Genomic DNA, 19,267 nt, shown 5'->3' on the forward strand with positions numbered 1-19,267 from the left:
CCATTGAGTAATCAAATCAGGTCATCGATAAAAAAGAATCTTAATATGTGATCTCAGGTTTTAGCAAATCCATCCGAAACCGATTCTTTAACATTCCTAAAGAAAGTTTTATGCAAGTTTTTATTTAACACAAGGAGGATATAGGTTTATTTTCCTATTATAAGGATTTTTTTTTTTTTGGTGCTAAAATTCACGTCAATTTTTATCAATTTAGCCCTAAAATTATCATTAATTCTATTTGTATGGGTGTGTGCTGTGTGGTGACAAAATGACTGATCCATGAAAGATTTTTGTGCCAGTGTGTGTGCTATGTGCTGACAAAATGCAGTCCAACCAACCATATCCCTCGACGGTCGGCGGGCAGCAGAATCAGAATGGCGTCGTCTGTCTCCCATTGCCTCGTCGGTGCTCCTCCTCCGACCTTCCTCACACCTTCAATCTGCCCATTTCACGAAACCTTTGATGCTAAAGCCTTTGGAACTCGGTTAGTTGCTCTCCCTAAAACAACTCCCAAATCCTCCTCTTTGCAGACTAGAGCCACTCTTGATGACAAGGGCCGAATCTCCACCAGCCCATCTGTTCTTGTTCCCGAAGAAAAACAACCCAGCAAGGTATTGATGATTTAATTTTCTCCATTACGTATTGATTGTCTTTGTTTTTTGCTATATTTTGGAATTTAGACTTCACGGTGCCTTCGTTCTGTTTCAATTGTTGGTGATTACCTTCTCTTTTTTGGCTCCCTTTTTCAAGTCTAATTTTGTAACTCAGCTCTCAGAACTGGTATTGTGGTTCGAACACTGCACAATAAATTACCCCCCCCCCCCCACCAAAAAAAAAAAAAAATTGAATCGTTCTACTTTGGTTCATGAACTGTGGGCAAAATTCTGCGGATTATGTTTCTTATCCTAATGTCCTTTTGTGAACTGGTGTTGAAATTCAGGATAGGAAGTCTGGAGTTGTTGAATTGGACTTGGAAAGAAACTTTTGGTACTGCAGCAAAATTGTTTTCAGTGTGGTGGAATTAATATGTGCAAGAAAAGAAGATAGAGAATTTGAATACCAATGCAAAATTTCTGATCTGATGGAACTTTATATTCAGTTTGCAATTGTTTATAGTATTGTGGAAGTGCACTTATGCAAGAACTACGACAAGGGATCTCTCCAAATCAAAACATATGAAATAAAAGATATCAAAATGAATTAGTTACTGAAATTGGTGTGACGGTATAGTTATAACTTATATCAGAGTTGAGCTTTGGCTCTTATTTTCTTATTTATTTTTTAGATTCTTGATTGTCCAATCACTGAATTATGTATGTTAGAACCATTTCCTGTCCCAAGTCCAACATTTAAAAAATTGAAGCAACCTATTAGGTTCAAAGGATGAACCAGTTCACTGAATGTGATGCTCACACAGACAGAAGATAGGGTGGTCTTTGGTGATTCACTGAAGAATTATCCAAAAGGAGTTGTTTTCTCAAATATTCCTGGTGACTGTTTGAGAAATAATTTTAAGATGAAATATGTTGAAAATGTTTTTTAGTAAGATAACTTACAGACTCGCTTTCCAATGGATCGAGGAGAAAAGGTCCCATCAGTTGGGGCAAAGTACCTCTCTGTTCTTAACCATTGTTTGATCATATCCAAGGTTGTTCATGTCTTTCTGAAATTTATTCTCTATTCTTGCTATATGATATGTGCACAAGCAATACCCTGTGAACACACAAAAGGACAGGCAGTCGTATTTGATGTTTTGTCATCGTAATCTAAGGTAAGAGATTGAGGGTAATACTGGTTTATGTATCGACCAATTTTTGTTTAGGAAGTTGAAGATTGCGTGAGAGTGCTTAAGAATGCAGCAAAGACGAGAAAAATCCCATCTGAGGACATTCTGTATGCTTTTTCTGTGATTGAGAAGGCAAAGGTCGATCCCTCTTCTTTTCTTGAAACTCTGGGTGGAACCAACTCACCTGGACGAACTTGGATGCTTATTTTTACTGCAGAGGTAAGTATTTGGTTGCCCTGAAGTTCTGCTACTCTTATGCTTTAGTATATCTGTGCTTGCTTTATCTTGTGAGTCCATTTCCCTATGCTTTTTGGTGGTGATGAACATGCAAATTTGCAGAAAAAGCTGAATCGTGGTAAATATTTCCCAATTACAGCCGTTCAGAGGTTTGATGCAGCTGTAAGCTTCCTGACTCTTTAGTTAACTATCGGGATCCATTATTATTGTTTCTTTTCTGAATTAGTTGTATGGTACTTATTGGGATTATATAGATGATTGTAATTTATGAAAATCATTGTAGCTAGCGCCAAAACAAAGAAGATTGATACATGGATCTATGATATATTATGTGATTTTTTGAATTTTTACTCTTTGATGAAATAATAGTGAATAATAAGCTCTTCATCTGCATTTTGCATTTCATTATTTGACGTAGTCCAATTTGGATAGATTTAAGATCATTTATTCCTCACATATTTGATGCTGAATCCACTTTGAATGGTTACAACCATTTGTTTTATTTTTTATTTTTTGGCAATAGATATGTATATTTTAGAAATAAAATACAGAATTTGGCAGACATATAATCACATTACAGAACAAATAAGAAGCAATTACATTCTAATTCCTTAAACCCACAATTATGTGCCCGGTGTCTTCAGTTCATATCGCCCACTAGGGCAAGATTTTCTACTATTGCAACTTAGAAAGAAGAATAGGGAAATAATAACTTGAGCAACGACATGAAAACCAACTAGACGTGAATTTGCAAAGTTACTTGATATTTTATTAGATGTTAAAAGTAATTTCAGAAATATAATAATAAAATTTTCTAGTCACATTTCTATATATGCAATAGTAATAATAAAAAAAAAAAGCATAGAAAAGCGATTGGGAAAAAAAGAAGATATAAATGATCAAAACGCTATCAAGTAATAAAAAGGTCGGTGGAGGCTTAGTGCGATTAAGTAAAGGGTATCTTTGTCCAAGATAATTCAGTTTTTGGTGGATGTGTAAGAATTTGCCACTTCAGCAGCAATACATCGCTCCTTTGGCAATAGTTAATGTTGTGGAGCCATTTGAAGGTTTTCATAGTTCAGGGGGATTTTTAATATGGATTATATACTTCAGGGATGTGAAACTGTGTTAACCCAAAAGCTATTGATGGATGAGGAGTGTGAATGCTATAAGCTAAAAACTTTAGGCAAGGTTTTCCACGCTTGGATTATGTGACTTATCTATATGTTCTCATGCAATGCACGCTATTTGATTAGCTATTTCCTTGTGGTAGGAGAAAAACACAAGGAAAATTGATTTTCCGGATATGATGTCTTGCATTTCCCTTTTTGTCACGTTGTAGTCACTGTTTAATTTCAAACAGAAATGTGTTGCTCCTGTTCAGTCAACATATATATTTCCGTTGGGTGGATGATATATTTTCATTTGATATGTCAGGGAAAGAGGATTGAGAATGGAGTTTATCTTGGGCCTTTTGGGAACTTGACCTTTGAAGGCAGGTTTTCATGGAAGAAAAGAATACTTGCCTTCATATTTGAACGTATTCGGATAAAAGTTGGTCCCCTTAACCCGTTTGAGATTAGTTTCAAAGGAAAAGATGAAACGGAGCCAAGCAATAAGGACCCATTTTTCATTTGGTTTTATATTGATGAGGAAATTGCTGTTGCCCGTGGGAGAAGTGGGGGAACTGCATTTTGGGTCCGTTGTCAACGCATTGACTAATGTTTCATCATTTGCGTTTCTACGTCTATATATCTTCCTGTACAGAGAGAACCTGCTGAGGTATTTACTACTTTTATTAAAATTTTGCTATGAGCAAGATGCAAAGTGTAGATATGCAAGAAGGTGATTGCTATATGGGGTTGCCTTGCTTTGTTTCTTTATATAAGGGTAAATTACATTGACATCCGCTGAGATTAGGTCCAAATACACAAACTTCCGTTCTTTACATATTTACAAATATACATCCTATTCAATAACAAAAGCTTACAAAATTACAAATATACCAATTGAGGTACATTACACTATAACACCTGTAATTTTGCAAATGACAGGGCGTACCGTGTATTTGAACCTAACCTCAAAGGATGGCAATATAATTTATCCTATATATAAATCAATTGAAATTAGATAGTTATTTGGTAAGAACCAAAGGACCAATTCTTCACTTCTTGTTGTGCCTTCATCCTTGTGGTATTTCCAGTTTACTTCTTCAGTATAATCAATGAAAACCAGGTATGTCGTGACTCATGTTTGGACTTGAGATGAATTGACACTGTTTCCAGTTAAATGAGTGTCACAACTGATGATCTAAAGGATACTATTCCTGGTAAACTTTTCAAGTCACTCCTTTGTATGATAAGAAATATATAGGGAGAATATGTAGAGAAAATGTTAATATGACATAACGCGAGACATTACATTTTTTTATTTGGCAAGCGGTCGGAATATACGTGGTCTAATTTAGGACCTTTTGTTCAATTCATCATTTACGATTTCAAAAAAGTTTAGTCCAAACTCTGTTCAATAAACATTATCTAGATTAGGACAAGTTGGGGCGCCTGTTTTCCAAATAAGTTACAAATTTACCTAGTAGCTATATGATTTAATTTTATCCGAATATTTGATCATGCATTGTTTTAAAAAGAATCTAACATCTTATAAATTTTTAAAATATTTTGAAAATGTATGAATTTATAAGACTTTATAAATAAGTTTAGCCAAACTCCCTTTTAAGTGATTCACAAACTTCAACTGTTCAAGATACACGAAATATATAATTAAAACATACAAATCTAAAATCACTTTTAAAAGTTCCAAACAAATTATACAATTCATGCTATGAATCTAGCTCAGGAAACCTCCATCTATATACACTAACACACACAAATTACCAGGGGGAGAAGAACTTCTGAAACATATTATAACAATAGGATGATATTAATAATTTTAATTCCTAATTATTATAGAAAATTATAAAAATAGCCGAGCAGTAAAATATATTACATAATATCGACAACAAATATTAATTAATATCAATGGTGTTATATATTATTATTTATAATATTGATTTACATGTTTATCAAACTCGAACACGAATTTATATTATTATTAGAAACAATTATATACTATTTCGATCCATTATATGAAAACTTTACAAATTTTTATACATTTATATACTAGCAATCAGATTGTAATAAATGTACTACATGAGTAAATAAGAAGGGCATTTCCTTCTAAAAATTATTACCAACTATGATTTTAAAGACAAATATATTATTTTAAGTATTAAATCAATATATTTATATACTAAAAATAATAGATAACAAATTACAATAACTCTTGATTCAACGAACACATCAATATAAATATAAACAATCTCGAATTTATTTATAAAATTTTAACTTTAACCTCAATTATTAAACTAAAATATTATCGGTGAAGATGAATAATTTGAAGTACATAAAAATTACGTTTTTTCTTTAATTTGTTTATGGGATGATGATGATGATGATATAACAAATTAATTTAAATTTTTGGGAGGAATTAGTGGCAAGCAGTATAAGTGGAATCATATAATATGAAATGCAGGTATACGCCTACGCTGCTCGGATACTGCGCTCCAGCACCCATCCACCCCACGCCCCGCGCCTTCCCCTCCCCAAGCCCAAGTGTTCATACATATCTTGAGTTGGTTTTCTTTGATTTTAATTCACAGACAAAAAGGGGAAAACCCACTAAAATCAGGGTTCATTTGTTATTTTTGGTACACGAATGAATCTTTTATGTAATTGAGTTTTTTTTAGAGCGAAAATCTAAATCCAGAGAGAGAGAGGGAGGAATAGCAAGAAATCAAAGAAGAATGACAGAAGTGGATCAGCTACTTAGTAAAAAAGTAGCCGATCGTTACCTGAAACGCGAAGTTCTCGGTGAAGGTACATATGGAGTCGTATACAAAGCCATCGATACTAAGGTACATCCTCTATTTGTCTGTTTATTGTTGTTGGTTCGTGGGTTTTCTAGGGTTTTGGGCTATTTTATTTAATTTCAGCTGCTCGCTTGGATTATGTTGACAGTTTGGTTTGTCAAGCTGAAAATTCTTGAGTTAGGGTGCAAGATTATAAGAGCTTGGTTTTGGTTTGTATGTGGTCAGGATAAGTAAATTGGTTTCTAAGCTCTCGATAATGTGTTCGCGTTGAAAAGCATAAATTTTAAGTGGGTAATTGAATGCCTTCACCTCAAACAGTGTTTTGCTACTTTTAATAATATTTCATGGCTGGTTTGTGCAGACAGGGCAAACGGTTGCCATCAAGAAAATTCGACTTGGGAAGCAGAAGGAAGGGGTGAATTTCACTGCTTTAAGAGAAATTAAGTTGCTTAAGGAGCTTAAGGACCCAAATATAATTGAGTTGATTGACGCATTCCCTCATAAGGGGAACTTGCACCTTGTGTTTGAGTTCATGGAGACAGATCTAGAAGCTGTTATTCGTGATAGAAATATTGTTCTTTCCCCAGCTGATATAAAGTCGTACATTCAAATGACGCTGAAAGGACTTGCATTTTGCCATAGGAAATGGGTCTTGCATAGGTGCATAGAAGTTCGATCTGTTATTTGTCAAGTATACAGCTTGCTTCAGCTTTTGTTGAGTTTCTTTTTCTTTTTCTTCTTTTTTTGTTTTTGGAACAGGGATATGAAACCAAACAACTTGCTGATTGGGCCTGGCGGCCAGCTTAAACTTGCTGATTTTGGTTTAGCTCGTATATTTGGAAGCCCAGATCGGAGGTTCACACACCAGGTATGGAGTCTCTGGTTATTCCAAGTCATTTAGTGAAATTTGAAGTTCATCACATCTCAGAACCGTTTAATATATTTGTTACCTCTACATGTGCTTAAAACTGAATAAGTTTGTTTTGCCACCTGGTATTTGTGTCTAAAAGACAGTGATAGCTTGATGTAAAACTTTAAGTCCTTCAACTATTTTGATTTACCTGGAACCTATCCACTTTGTTCCTTGTTATTATGCTTTGTTTCATAAACTTTGTTCAACTTTCTATTATTGATAGGTTTTTGCTAGATGGTATAGAGCACCTGAGCTGTTGTTTGGTGCCAAGCAATATGGTCCCGGGGTAGATGTATGGGCTGCCGCTTGTATATTTGCTGAACTACTTTTGCGTCGACCTTTTCTTCAGGTGAATCTCAATCTCCTTAAGGCCCTTTTATCCCTTCAGTTACAAAATTTGCGGCTACTTTTTCTTTACCAACTGTATTGTGAGCTTGAGTTCATTTTGCATAGTTATTAGAAGCTGTCGAGGCTATTAGAAAGCTTTGGCTTTTAGTTTCTGAGATTTAACTAGACATATAAGGTCCATATCAGTTTTGTTTGACTTGCCGGCAGATTTCGTAGCTCCTGAACCGTTAATCCAAATGGTCCTGGTATTAGTCCTCAACTGGAGATCTTTTAGAACATCCAAAATACTTAACTGTTCTGATGCATTAAAGTGAGCATGAAGTAATCTTATAGCAAAGTTTAGGGAGTTAATACTGGACATTATCTTGAATCAGCAAAAGCAATTGGGGAACAACTCGGTGTCATTATTTTTCCTTTTTGTTATAAACTTTTTGGACACCAACCAATCCTTGTGAGTAGGAGCACACTCTGGTTTCAGTAATCTACAGATTACTCTGAGCAATGTATATGTGGGTGAGTCATATTCCTACTTCTAGTTAGCTTTGCCATTGATGAATATCTTACATTTTGTGCTAGTTAATTTTGGATCAAAACTAAATTCTTTAGGGAAATAGTGACATTGATCAACTGGGGAAAATTTTTGCTGCTTTTGGGACGCCAAAGCCATTGCAATGGCCAGATATGGTCTACCTTCCTGATTATGTGGAATACCAACATGTTCCTGGTCAACCATTGCGCACATTGTTTCCCATGGCTAGTGATGATGCTTTGGACCTTCTATCAAAGATGTTTACATATGATCCAAAAGCAAGAATTTCAGCACAACAGGCACTGGAGCATCGGTATGTTCAGTAAGCATTTCTTAATGTCAGTTTGCATAAAGCTGGTGACTGACCTGATCTTTGCCTTAGGTATTTTTCCTCCATACCGCCACCTACAGAACCTGCTTTGCTTCCAAGACCTCCCCCCAAGAAGGAGTCCATGAGTTCTAAGGTCTCAGACTTCAATCCCCCAGATGGCCCAACAGTATTGTCTCCTCCAAGGAAGTTAAGAAGAGTGATGCCTCATCGTGAGGGGTTTGATCTAAATGCTCACCAGATGGATAAAATGGATGACCATGAAAACGAGATTAGGCCGGCAGCTGGGGAAAAGAGTGGACAAGCTCCAATGTCTCTGGATTTTTCAGTTTTTGGAATGAGGCCACCAATTAGACCGACGATTAACAGGTAAGCATTGCCTAGTTCAGATGCACACTTGGTCAGAATCTAGCTATCTGGGATCTTAAGATGTTGATCCTAGGTTTGTGCCAGTTGGTTAATTGTGGTGATTATTTTGTTATTTTTTGACTATTGGACATATGATCCTTTGGGAAGATATTTGATTTACTTTCTGCCTTCTGCAGCTTGGAGGGAAACAGAGTCTAGTTCAATTTCTTTTCCCACCTCTGATTTAAACAAAGATGCATGCATAGTTACTTAAGATTCAGAACAGAGCAGAAAACATTCATTTAACATGCTTACGAAGGTCATGTATTCATTGCTCAAACAATCATCCTATGGACTTGAATAGCTCTGATACATTGCTGACATCTGATTTATAGAGGAAAGCATAAAAGATTTAGCATGACATCTTTTTCTTTCTCTTCATTCCATTTTTGTTCAGTGTCGCTTTACATTTTTGCTTTGTAGTTGTGGTCTCTGCTTTTGATCTTGGTATGCCAGAGGAAGGAATTGAATCGTTATTTCCTAAGTCATAAAATTCCTATATCTTTTTTAAGTAATAATGGACATACGAATATAAAAAAAATTTGAATAAATGATTGGAATAGCCATAAGTTAATTGTGATATGTTTTGTTTGAATGTTTCTGTATATTTAGACATGTAATAAGTATTTGCTATAGTTACAACAAATATCATATAAATATTTTACTTTTTTATAAAAAGTTAAATATTTATAGTATATGTACTTATTCAGAATATATACTATATACTAATGTATAATATATTATAGGATATAGATTTATATTGATATATATTATCTTGGTGTAATAGATAAATGATATTTATGGTAAAGGTATATAAATACTAAATATCTTTATGGATAATAATTATTTAATATTTTGTATTGATATTCATTACATGCAAAGAGTGGATATGCTCGGCTATTGATGGCTTTGTTTTGTTATAAGTTCTAACCTTTTACTATCAGTAGTTAATTGAATGCATCTTACTGACATGAAGTAATTATCTCCGGGAAAGTCGAGACTTCCAAAGTTTTCCTGTTTGCTGAACCCCAGCTCTGACTAACTAGACTTGTTGCTCGTTGCTTTGTAGTTTGTGAATTTCGTTCACAGAGGTTTCCATCTTGAACTATGAAACTCATGGGATTTGTTCGTTGTGTAATCGTTCTGTATTATACTCTGCATTCAATATCATTTTTGGTCATTCCAATTTTCATTTTCTTGCATAAGCTATTCACAACCACTCTTGTTCTGTCCATTAGTACCACAAGCCACCAAAAGAATAAAAGAAGAAAGACAAGAAGAAACAAATAACTTTATGTAAACCCTTGCCAAAACCCTTATGTATCAGTGGTTCAGCAGTTTCCTCCTCTTCCTTTCTGAAATTTCTCTTTTGTTATCTACTGTCATCTTGCGTGGGCCCAATGGCCATGATATCTCTTAATTCTGAGTTTTCATTATTTTCCTTGTTTGCATCCTCCACCACTTTAAGCTAATCACGCACTGCCATTTCTCTCTGTGTAAACGATTAAGATTAACTGGTGTTGCAGTCTTTTGTCATCTCCACCCACAAACGTCTACTATCTGGCTTCCTTCCACTATCTAAAAGTATCTGCCTCCCTTGAGTTTGTTGAACAATGAAGTTTGGAATCAGCACATGGCATGTAAAGGATGTATTTGGGAAATTTCATGAGATGACACTCAATGCATTCTCATCTTTAGAGTGGATGGGTGGCCAGTAGTTATATTACCCAGACACGATAGAAGCATTACGAAACAGAAGATCACTAACCAGAGATTTTCTGAATGTCAAATTCTGTTTGCATTTATAGTAGTTTCTGTACTCCCTTTGCTGCCAAAACCTTAGCTGCTATTTGCTCGGTGCTAAGTTTTAGATTAGAGTTGAAAAGGTAAAAGTTTTGTGTATCTTTAACAATTGTCCTCAAAGTAATAGTAGAAAATTACTCGTGTCATATCATTACGGCATATTACTTTAAGCGAGAGGCTATTTTTAGAAAAACATTTCCATTTTAGAGAAGGGATCTTATCATGTGGAAAAATTTCTTTGTGGGGAATGGGATGATGAGTTGCTTAATATAACTTTTTAATTGAGATGTCTTTTCTACAAGTTTCATAACATGGACCAAAGTTTTGATTCCGGCATCATGTCTTAATTTGATGCAATGGTGGCGTGGAATTGCATTTTGTGGCAGCCTTGTTTGTACATGTTTTGCATATAAGGGTTTTTATAAGATTGCTTCATCAGTAAGAGGTATGATAATGTTATTTCATATTGTGCATAAACAGATGGAACATAATGGAAGTGGTCTGAAAATTAAATAATTCGAAGTTGTTATCATGGTACAGATAGGGTATTATCATTTCAGGAACATTAGTACTATGAGAGAGTACGTGTTTATGTGCATATGATGACTAGATCTTTTTATTTATCTTGTCAATTCTGAACCTTTTGTGCTTTGTGCAGTGCTGACAGATCACATCTGAAGAGAAAACTAGATCTTGAATTTCAACTACCGGAAGAAGAATAATTAGGAGACAAGTATATCCATTTTCTTCAAATTTATTGCAGAGTGAGAGCTACTAGAGGTTTGTGAAGGCCATATCTGAAGATAATTCTCATTTAAATGCAAATCATGACTGATTTTCTGATTTTATGGCGAATCTTAGTGGTTATTTTGTCTATTACCACAATTGCAGAGACTGACTTTGTCAAAATACCGAAGTCACTAGCTGAATTGATGTTAACCAGCAGGATATACTCCCATAATGAAACTGATTGAAATGTGTACAATAGACCACTGAGTGCAAGAATTTTTTATGTACGCCCTGGATTCTGAGTATCTAATATAAGAATCCTATATTCTTGTATTTGAGCTGTGGGAGAGATCAAGCAGCAGCTTAAGGGAACATTGAAACACTGTAACCGTTTAAAACTATACGGTCAAACTGTTATGTTAATAAAATTTTGTGTTTTTGTATGTCAAAAGGCATGTAGCAAAAGCAGTTGGTTGATGGTTATGCTCATTTGTTTTATCCATTCCTTAATTGAGGTGGCTTATTTGTTTTGTGTGATACCTCAAGCCTGTGCGCCTGTTGGGGGTCAGCTTGCTCTTAGATTCAGCAACCCTGACATAAAAATGGGCTGTGAACAGTTTGTCCACAGATATAGTAAGAGCACGAACACGAGTTTTTAAGTTTAATCTTATATGCCTTGTCTATTTAATAAGTTAAGGGTGGATTGGGGGTTCAATTCACGTTAGTCCTTGTAATAGATGGAGGCACGCCAGAAATTCATTCAGCCTGACAAATTGTGGGATTCGGAGGGATGAGTAGTCCTGTCTGGGTGTGAGTGCATTACTCAATCTTGCTCAATCCTTCCTTTTCACTGTCCTGATGAAATTTCCTGTGTATCCTGACTTTGCAAGGTAGTTCATTTAAAATGGTAAAATAGTGAATATTGATGTGGGATGGAGAATCAATCCATCCAGACCCATTACCAGAAGTCGACTGATTCCCCAGAATACTCACTGCCGAATGGTGTGAAGATTATCTCCTGGTCCTGGTCGCTAGGGAGCTCTGTGATCAACTCCTTTGCCCTTTCCATTAACATTTTCTGCAAAGTCTGTGTGCGCGAGACTTGGAATGTATCATCACCAGGGAGGTTATCTCTGAAAGGATTCGTTTGGGTCCCAAATGGACAACGTTGTTGCTAGGCTTCTCAACTGTTTTTCGTAAACCTCAAGGTCAGAAATCGTGAGAGTAGAATTGGGAAGATTCTGGTTATCGCCCTCCAATGATGTCAGTCAATGAAGTCATATGAGAGAAAAGCTCAAAATTGTGAAACAGTATGAAATAAGTTGTACTTGAGATATGGAGAGATAATATTTATAGATGTTTTGATTTGTATGATCTCATGAGAACTATTAGTTTAGATGTTTTGATTTGTATGATCTCACGAGAACTATTAATTTAGAGATGGACCGATAGTCATCGTAAGTATGCGGATTCCAATTAGAATCAGACGAAAAAGGCACGGATATTAGCATGTAATGAGAATAATAAGCAGCTAGAGGCGTTTGGGTAAATTTCCAAAACCATTTAACAGCCCCCACATAACATATATTGGTTGGACAAAAGTGTTATTAAGTCATAGCATCGCCTCTCTACTCAAATTGATTAGTTCACAAAATTCAAGTTTGCACTCCCAACAATATTTAATTGAATATTAAATTATTTAATCATCAATTAAAAAAGCACTATCAAATTTTTTTTTCTAAAATATAATTGTATGCAATGATGATTCAATGATATAATAAAGTTTATGTTTGCAGCTTATAAATGATATATATTTACCATCAAATGCATATTTCCGTCCGTCCATAGCACGTGATGGTTCTAGTATTTTAAAAAGTACATAAACTTAAGTCCACCCACATTACTTTTTGCACGTGTTTTCTAGGAGTACATAATTTATTATAAATACTCACTATATAAATTAGAAATTCTTAATAAAAAAGATGGTTATCTATGAAAGAAATAATACAATTAAATGACATTTCACCCTAAAATATAGGGTCGACACGATACAATTTCTGAGTGTTGCAGAGCAGCATTATAAGTATGAACTGCGAAATTCTAAGGACAGAATGGTGCTAAGACATCCTATCTTTGGTAAGAAGGGAGAATAGAAATGCAATAAGGTAAAATCTCAATGAAAACAATACTTTGAAGACAATGTCAAACTTCATTTCCTTTCCATACTGCTGCCTGTGCCCCTCATATATCTAAGTGTTTCTCTTCATTCGAATGGGACCAATTACTAGAGCATTTCATCGCGGCTGAATGCTGTATAGACTTCATGGTCACGCTGCACGGAGTTCCTTCTATCCACTTTTTTGCATGAAAAGCTACAAACATGAAGAGTTTCCAGAGAGAATCTGTCTGGGGAAACTGGCAATTTAGCTGTCGTTCCCATTACAACATCCTCTCGTGCAAGTTGTGTTGTAATACATAGTCATGATAATAATTCCACCGGTATTGAAGTGTCGCATACTCTGTCTTTGGCCTTCCTTGCCTGAACAAAGAACAAGAGGATTTTGAGATAGCAATAGATATATGTATGATCATACAACGGGAAGAACTTGGTTCACATTTCAAGATACAAATGCTTACTTCGTGCTCCCAATTAGTGCGTAACATGATGGCAAAAAGGCACACCACTTGCACCACTAGCGCACACAGAATTCCTGACCAGAGACCCTATGAGATACAAACACATTTCAACCCTCATGTAGCTAAATCAAGAGGAAAAACATTGGTGATGTAATGGGTTAGTTGCATTTTACCCCATGTAAAGATACTGACAGATATAGAATCTCCCTGAACAAAAGAACGGCAACGTAACACCCTAAATGTTTAGAAAAATAAGCTCAGAGTCTGTGGGACCACGCCGTCGTGTTGCCCTTTTCTTTTCTTTAGAAGTTTTTACATATTACTGTTTTCGCAAAGGGGTTGTTGCATTTTTAGCTCAAGGTATAACTGAAGGTTACTTTACCCTTCCTCCTATGTGGAAAACAAAAGCTAACAAAATAGCCGTTGGAATGCCCACAAGATAATACGATCCAAGATTTATAAAAGCTCCAATCTTTTGCCACCCGCATCCTCTAATAGTTCCTGAACATACAAATCATTGGGAAGAATAAACATATAAATTAACTTATGAGTTATATTTCATAAGGTATACAATTGTGTTTAACTCTAAGCATGGATACCTGAAAGAACACACTGAAGCCCGTCCATGAAGTTAGATGCAGCAAGAATCGGCATCATTCTTGCTACATATTTAGAAACTTCAATCTCATTGCTGTAAGCATATCCCCATATATTTCGTATTAGTAACATAATCAGTCCTACTAATATGCCCTCACTGATAGCCATGAATAAAACCACGCGTACTGCTAACAGTGCTGCTCGTGGATGCCCAGCCCCCAGTTCGTTTGAGACTCGTGTGCTACAATGGAGATATGTAGTATTTATAACAGACATAGTAACCATACAATAACAACAGCCAGAATTATACTCAATATCATCTCTGTTTTTATTGTATGTATGTGAAACAAGAGAACATATATATACTCATGATTGTATAAAAATGCTTCACTGTAGTTTTCTTAGTATGATTACAGAAGCAAACTTTGGCAGAAGAACTAACCTAACAGCACAACTGAGTCCAAATGGGATCATCCAAACTGTCGCAGCTGTATTAAGGCTGGAGTTAAAATATTTTCAGTAAGTGCTAAAGTATGATGCTCAGTTCAAATAATGAATCACAAATTCAAAAAGTAAAGGGACAGAAAGCAACATGTCCAACCAGATAGAAAGAACTGAGGTTTCTAACTCGGGATTTGGAAGAAGACCAGAAAGTAGAACCATCATTTCAAAAGACCATGCTTCCAAGCTGTTTGAATTGAAGAGATGGACTTCCTTAGTGTCTTATGATATGACAAGGACAGTATTTTGCCCGATAATGAATGGGAGAGGAAAAGAGACTTACCAGACCATGACTGCTGAGGGGATGGCAAGTCTAAGAAAATTAAGGACGTTATGTAGTGCTTCTTTTGAAAATCCAGGCCACGTTTTTGAACAAGAAGAAGAAAATTTGATGTAAAGAGCTAACAGGAAAACATTTATCCAGTAAGAGATAGAATTCGCCATTGCAGCCCCTTTGCTACCAAGTCCAGAATTGAACACAAGAATCCAGCAAATAAATAAGTGCAGCAAAGTGGTGATTCCAGAACTTATCATCATTGGGACGACAACATTCTGTGTTTGCAAGAACTTGACTTGGCACTGTAGCAGGCCATATCCAAAAATGCTAGGAATCATAAAACGAGCATAACTTCCAGCTTCTTTGGATATAGCAGGATCTTGGCCTAATGCTGTTAGGATGGGGGTGGTATTTGCCCAGATGACAGCAAGGGGTATGCAGACAATTAAAAGAACAACTATGGCTCTCACCATGTGTATGCCGAGCATGTGATACTGCTTAGCTCCATAGGATTGGCCACACAACGTGTCTAAAGCACTTGCCATGCCCATCTAGTTAATCAGCAATAAGCAAGGAGATTCAAGAATTAAGATCAGCATAGATGCAGGATGATATTGACATCATTTTACAGCTGAAATATTAGTTGAAAAAAACGATGGAGGTAAAGAAGATGCTGATTGTTGTTGCGCGTGAAAGGGTTACTGAATAAAATGAAAAGAATAACACCCGAAAAAATTAGGTCCAAAGAACCTTTATTTTGATGATTATAAAGCAAAAGTATTAAAAGGTCAATCACATTGAAGACCGAAAACAGTAAGAACTCTACATTAAACAGTTAATCCAGTGGACAGATAAGAATCAAGAGAAAAAAAACAAACGAATACAAAGGTTCTAGACATTGATCTTTCAGTTCACAAAGACTCCGGGCCCAATGCAAAACAATGTTAGGTACTAAAAGTGATCAGCTAGTTTACATGAAGTTAATTGCACAGTGATGATTTGAGAAGAACTAATTCATTTTGCAACCATATAATAAGATTATAAAACAAAGTTCTGTCCACTGCCTAACTTACTCAGAAACTTTTATCTTAACAAATAACTAGTCCTACTCATATGTGGATATGTATTAGTAAAAATCTTGATAATCCAAGTTCTGAGACTTCCATATATTTAGAATCTTCGAAATCTGCATCGTCGCATGGATAACGAACAACACAGGCTCTGAAACAAGGAAACAGAGAACAAAAAGTCTTGATTTTAACCAAGGGGAAAACCAATGAATACTGGAGAACAGATTATTGATTATGAATAAAGAGTTAAAATTTCTTGTAAGATGAACTAATATTTTACAGGCTCCACCACTCCATCTCTGGACTAAAATGGATGGATGGACGGATTTCTATTATTTCCCATAATATGACTCCACAAACTCAGTCAAACACACACACACACATGATATGAGAAATTTCTTGGCAGTGGTATGGAAAATCGCAAAGGGGTTGAAGCAAAGTGCTCACCAACAAGCTAAAACCAGTGACAGAGGCAAAGGAGGTGGCCATTGAAGCACCGGCGAGAGCCAATTCTCCCAAATGACCCACAAACATAACTGAGATAAGCTGCAGACAGAACTGCAACAGAGACACCATAATCAAAGGCCCCGCCAACCACAACTGCTTCCTCAGCTCCTCAAGAATTACTTCTTTTCCATTTTCATCTGGGATTTCTTCTGGGCTTGGGATCAGCGGTGAGTTCAGAACGGTCACATTCTCTTCCGCTCTCTCCATTCCTCACCCCTCTCTCTCTCGCAGCTCTCCTCACACAATCAAAGGTGATACGAGTTGCCGTAAACAAATTGTCATCATTGTTAATGGACCGACGAGTTTCGTCTCATTGCCTCCACGTTGTCATTTTCATGCGACGTTTAAAACTTGAAAAATTTGTCCCCGAAGATAGGGGAATTTATTTAAAAAATATCAAAAAAAAAAAATAGTAAAATAGGGCGAAATTGAAGGCTTTAGAAAAGTAAATGGTATCGCGATTACTCACCGCGGTGTCATAATTTTTATTTAAAAAATAAAATTTTTTATGTCACTGCGGTTAACCACCGGTGACATTGTTTTTTGTAATTTTTTTTTTAATGTGTCACTGTGGTTTTGAACCGCGGCGATAATTTTTTTTTTTTAAAAATTATTTTATTGCACGACGAATTACTGCTAACTTCTCTTTAAAATTTTGGCATTATTATGGCGAGTTGTCAATCATCAAATATACCATTCGACTCTCCTTGATGAGACGAACATTTCCCCACAAACAATTTCAAGTTTTATCAATCGTAAATAATGAATTTTTAACACGAACACCGCACCTTTCGGCCGTCGATTCGCCGCCACCGGAGCGACCCACGATCACGAACCACCACCACTAGACTCGCCTCGACCTAACGGTTCTAACGAGACCAACCTAGTTCAATTTTATTAAATATTTGTTGAGATATGAAAATTTGAAGATTTTCCGCCGAAAATTCGCGCTGAAGCTGTTTGCTGCCATTTCTCCACTGTCAGGACGAATCACAGATTATGACCATAGCCGTTAGAATCCTGTCGTCCAGACGATTCCAACAAAGACCAATCTTGCTCAAATTCATCAAGTATTTGTTTGTTCAATTCAAATACATATGTTTTAAAATAGTTATAATTTTATTAAATTCTATTTATTAATTATTAATTAAATAATACTATTTATAATTAATTAATAATACTATTTATAATTAATTAAGTAAAATTTAATAAAATTATAAATATTTTAAAATATATGTATTTTAATTGAACAAACAAAAAAAAGAAAATGAATTTGGCAAACAGTTTGAGCGAATTTTTGGTGGAAAAATCTCCAAATTTTCAATTCTCAATAAATACTTGATGAAATTGAGCAAGACTGGTATAAATAGTATTATTAATTATTAATTATTAATTAATAAATAGAATTTAATAAAATTATAACTATTTTAAAACATATGTATTTTAATTGAGCAAACAAATACTTGATGAAATTGAGCAAGATTGGTCTTGTTGGAATCGTCTGGACGATAGGATTCTAACGGCTATGGTCATAATCTGTGATTCGTCCTGACGGTGGAGAAATGACAGCAAACAGCTTCAGCGCGAATTTTCGGCGGAAAATCTTCAAATTTTCATATCTCAACAAATATTTAATAAAATTGAACTAGGTTGGTCTCGTTAGAACCGTTAGGTCGAGGCGAGTCCAGTGGTGGTGGTTCGTGATCGTGGGTTGCTCCGGGGGCGCCCGTTTGCTGCCGTCCGCCTGCGCTCGTGCACGTCGACAGGGGCTGTCCGCACCGCCTGCTGCCGTCCGCCTGCACGCGCGCACGTCGGCAGGGCCTGCCTGCACCGTCTGCTGCCGTCGGCCTGTGAGCGCTGGGGCGTCTGCACAAGGGATCTGAACGTGAACCCTCCATTTTTTACCGATACTTTTTCAAATTTTGGTACGTATAATATAACTGAATATAGTAAAATAAATATTTCGCGACACAAATACGATTCGTAAAAAAATTAAAATATTATTCCACATATTTCTCTCACTTGTTCAATGTGTCTTCATATTATTTTCCATTTTTCCCTTTTATTTATTATTTTTTTAATAATTAAAATAATTAATTAAATATTTTCATAACTCAAAAATAAATTATTTCAACAAAAATGAATTAATCATATGATTTTGAAGTGACGTGCATAGGCGCGCGCGCGCACGTAGGCAGTGGTCGGCCAGGTGCGCGCGCGCACGTCGGCATGGGTTCCTGCACTGGCACCCGTCTGCCTGCGCGCACAGGCCGGCAATGCCCGCACGGGCGCGCGCGCGCACGTCGGCAGGGGTTCCTGCACGGGCGCTCGTCTGCTGCCCGTCTGCCTGCGCGCGCCCGTCGGCAGTGTCCGCACAGTCGCGCGCGCGCAGGCCCGTGGGGGCTGCCTACACGAGCGCCCGTCTGCCTGCGCGCACGCAAGTCGGCAAGGGCTTCCTACACGAGCGCCCGTTGCTGCCGTTGGCCTGCGCGCGAGCATGTCGGCAAGGGTTGTCCCAACTGTCTGCTGCCGTCGGCCTGTGAGCGCTGGGGCGTCTGCACAAGGGATCTGAACGTGAACCCTCCATTTTTTACCGATGCTTTTTCAAATTTTTGGATGCATAATATAACTGAATATAGTAAAATAAATATTTCACGATACAAATACGA

General features: G+C 36.4%; 3 protein-coding genes across 6 annotated transcripts; 2 read left to right on the forward strand and 1 right to left on the reverse strand.

Annotated features, from left to right (window-relative positions):
- Positions 1-242: 242 nt before the first annotated feature.
- Positions 243-3,927, forward strand: LOC105166728 (microbial collagenase). The gene is made up of 4 exons (XM_088880978.1): positions 243-611; positions 1,823-2,005; positions 2,126-2,185; positions 3,461-3,927. Exons 1-4 carry the CDS (start codon positions 375-377, stop codon positions 3,743-3,745), a joined length of 765 nt encoding a protein of 254 aa, XP_088737104.1. The 5' UTR covers positions 243-374; the 3' UTR covers positions 3,746-3,927.
- Positions 3,928-5,603: 1,676 nt separating this feature from the next.
- On the forward strand, positions 5,604-11,460 carry CDKD1;3 (cyclin-dependent kinase D1;3). Of its 3 annotated transcripts, none has more exons than XR_016066954.1 (8): positions 5,604-5,996; positions 6,313-6,611; positions 6,711-6,819; positions 7,088-7,213; positions 7,876-8,054; positions 8,124-8,438; positions 10,939-11,060; positions 11,172-11,460. XR_016066954.1 is itself a non-coding variant. In XM_020695628.2 (7 exons), the coding sequence occupies exons 1-7, from the start codon at positions 5,886-5,888 to the stop codon at positions 11,000-11,002; spliced, it is 1,260 nt and encodes a 419-aa protein (XP_020551287.1). In that variant the 5' UTR covers positions 5,605-5,885; the 3' UTR covers positions 11,003-11,460. The 3 variants fall into 3 exon arrangements, 1 of the variants encoding a protein (XP_020551287.1); XR_002287530.2 differs by having other exon boundaries at positions 5,606-5,996; positions 7,819-8,054; XM_020695628.2 differs by having other exon boundaries at positions 5,605-5,996; positions 7,819-8,054; positions 10,939-11,460.
- A 1,516-nt stretch (positions 11,461-12,976) lies between these two features.
- LOC105166747 (protein DETOXIFICATION 16) lies at positions 12,977-16,930 on the reverse strand. 2 transcript variants are annotated; one of them, XM_011086212.3, is made up of 8 exons: positions 16,539-16,929; positions 15,028-15,572; positions 14,845-14,931; positions 14,686-14,742; positions 14,246-14,484; positions 14,029-14,147; positions 13,647-13,733; positions 12,977-13,548 (listed from the first exon to the last, which is right to left on the reverse strand). In XM_011086212.3, exons 1-8 carry the CDS (start codon positions 16,803-16,805, stop codon positions 13,489-13,491), a joined length of 1,461 nt encoding a protein of 486 aa, XP_011084514.1. In that variant the 5' UTR covers positions 16,806-16,929; the 3' UTR covers positions 12,977-13,488. The 2 variants fall into 2 exon arrangements, 1 of the variants encoding a protein (XP_011084514.1); XR_016067875.1 differs by having other exon boundaries at positions 13,496-13,548; positions 13,820-14,147; positions 16,539-16,930.
- Positions 16,931-19,267: the final 2,337 nt, after the last annotated feature.

The sequence above is a fragment of the Sesamum indicum genome, linkage group LG1 (assembly GCF_026168435.1).
Source record: "Sesamum indicum cultivar Baizhima isolate 11 linkage group LG1, ASM2616843v1, whole genome shotgun sequence".
Lineage (NCBI taxonomy): Eukaryota > Viridiplantae > Streptophyta > Magnoliopsida > Lamiales > Pedaliaceae > Sesamum > Sesamum indicum.

Excerpts from the sequence above, each read along its gene's own strand:
- LOC105166728 (XM_088880978.1), top strand. The coding sequence starts at position 375 with ATGGCGTCGTCTGTCTCCCATTGCCTCGTCGGTGCTCCTCCTCCGACC. Across the intron at positions 612-1,822 it reads AAGAAAAACAACCCAGCAAG|GAAGTTGAAGATTGCGTGAG; the intron begins GTATTGATGATT and ends ATTTTTGTTTAG. Across the intron at positions 2,186-3,460 it reads TTCAGAGGTTTGATGCAGCT|GGAAAGAGGATTGAGAATGG; the intron begins GTAAGCTTCCTG and ends TTGATATGTCAG.
- LOC105166747 (XM_011086212.3), bottom strand. The coding sequence starts at position 16,805 with ATGGAGAGAGCGGAAGAGAATGTGACCGTTCTGAACTCACCGCTGATC. Across the intron at positions 14,148-14,245 it reads GCTTCAGTGTGTTCTTTCAG|GAACTATTAGAGGATGCGGG; the intron begins GTATCCATGCTT and ends TTGTATGTTCAG. Across the intron at positions 13,549-13,646 it reads GCACTAATTGGGAGCACGAA|GCAAGGAAGGCCAAAGACAG; the intron begins GTAAGCATTTGT and ends TTCTTTGTTCAG.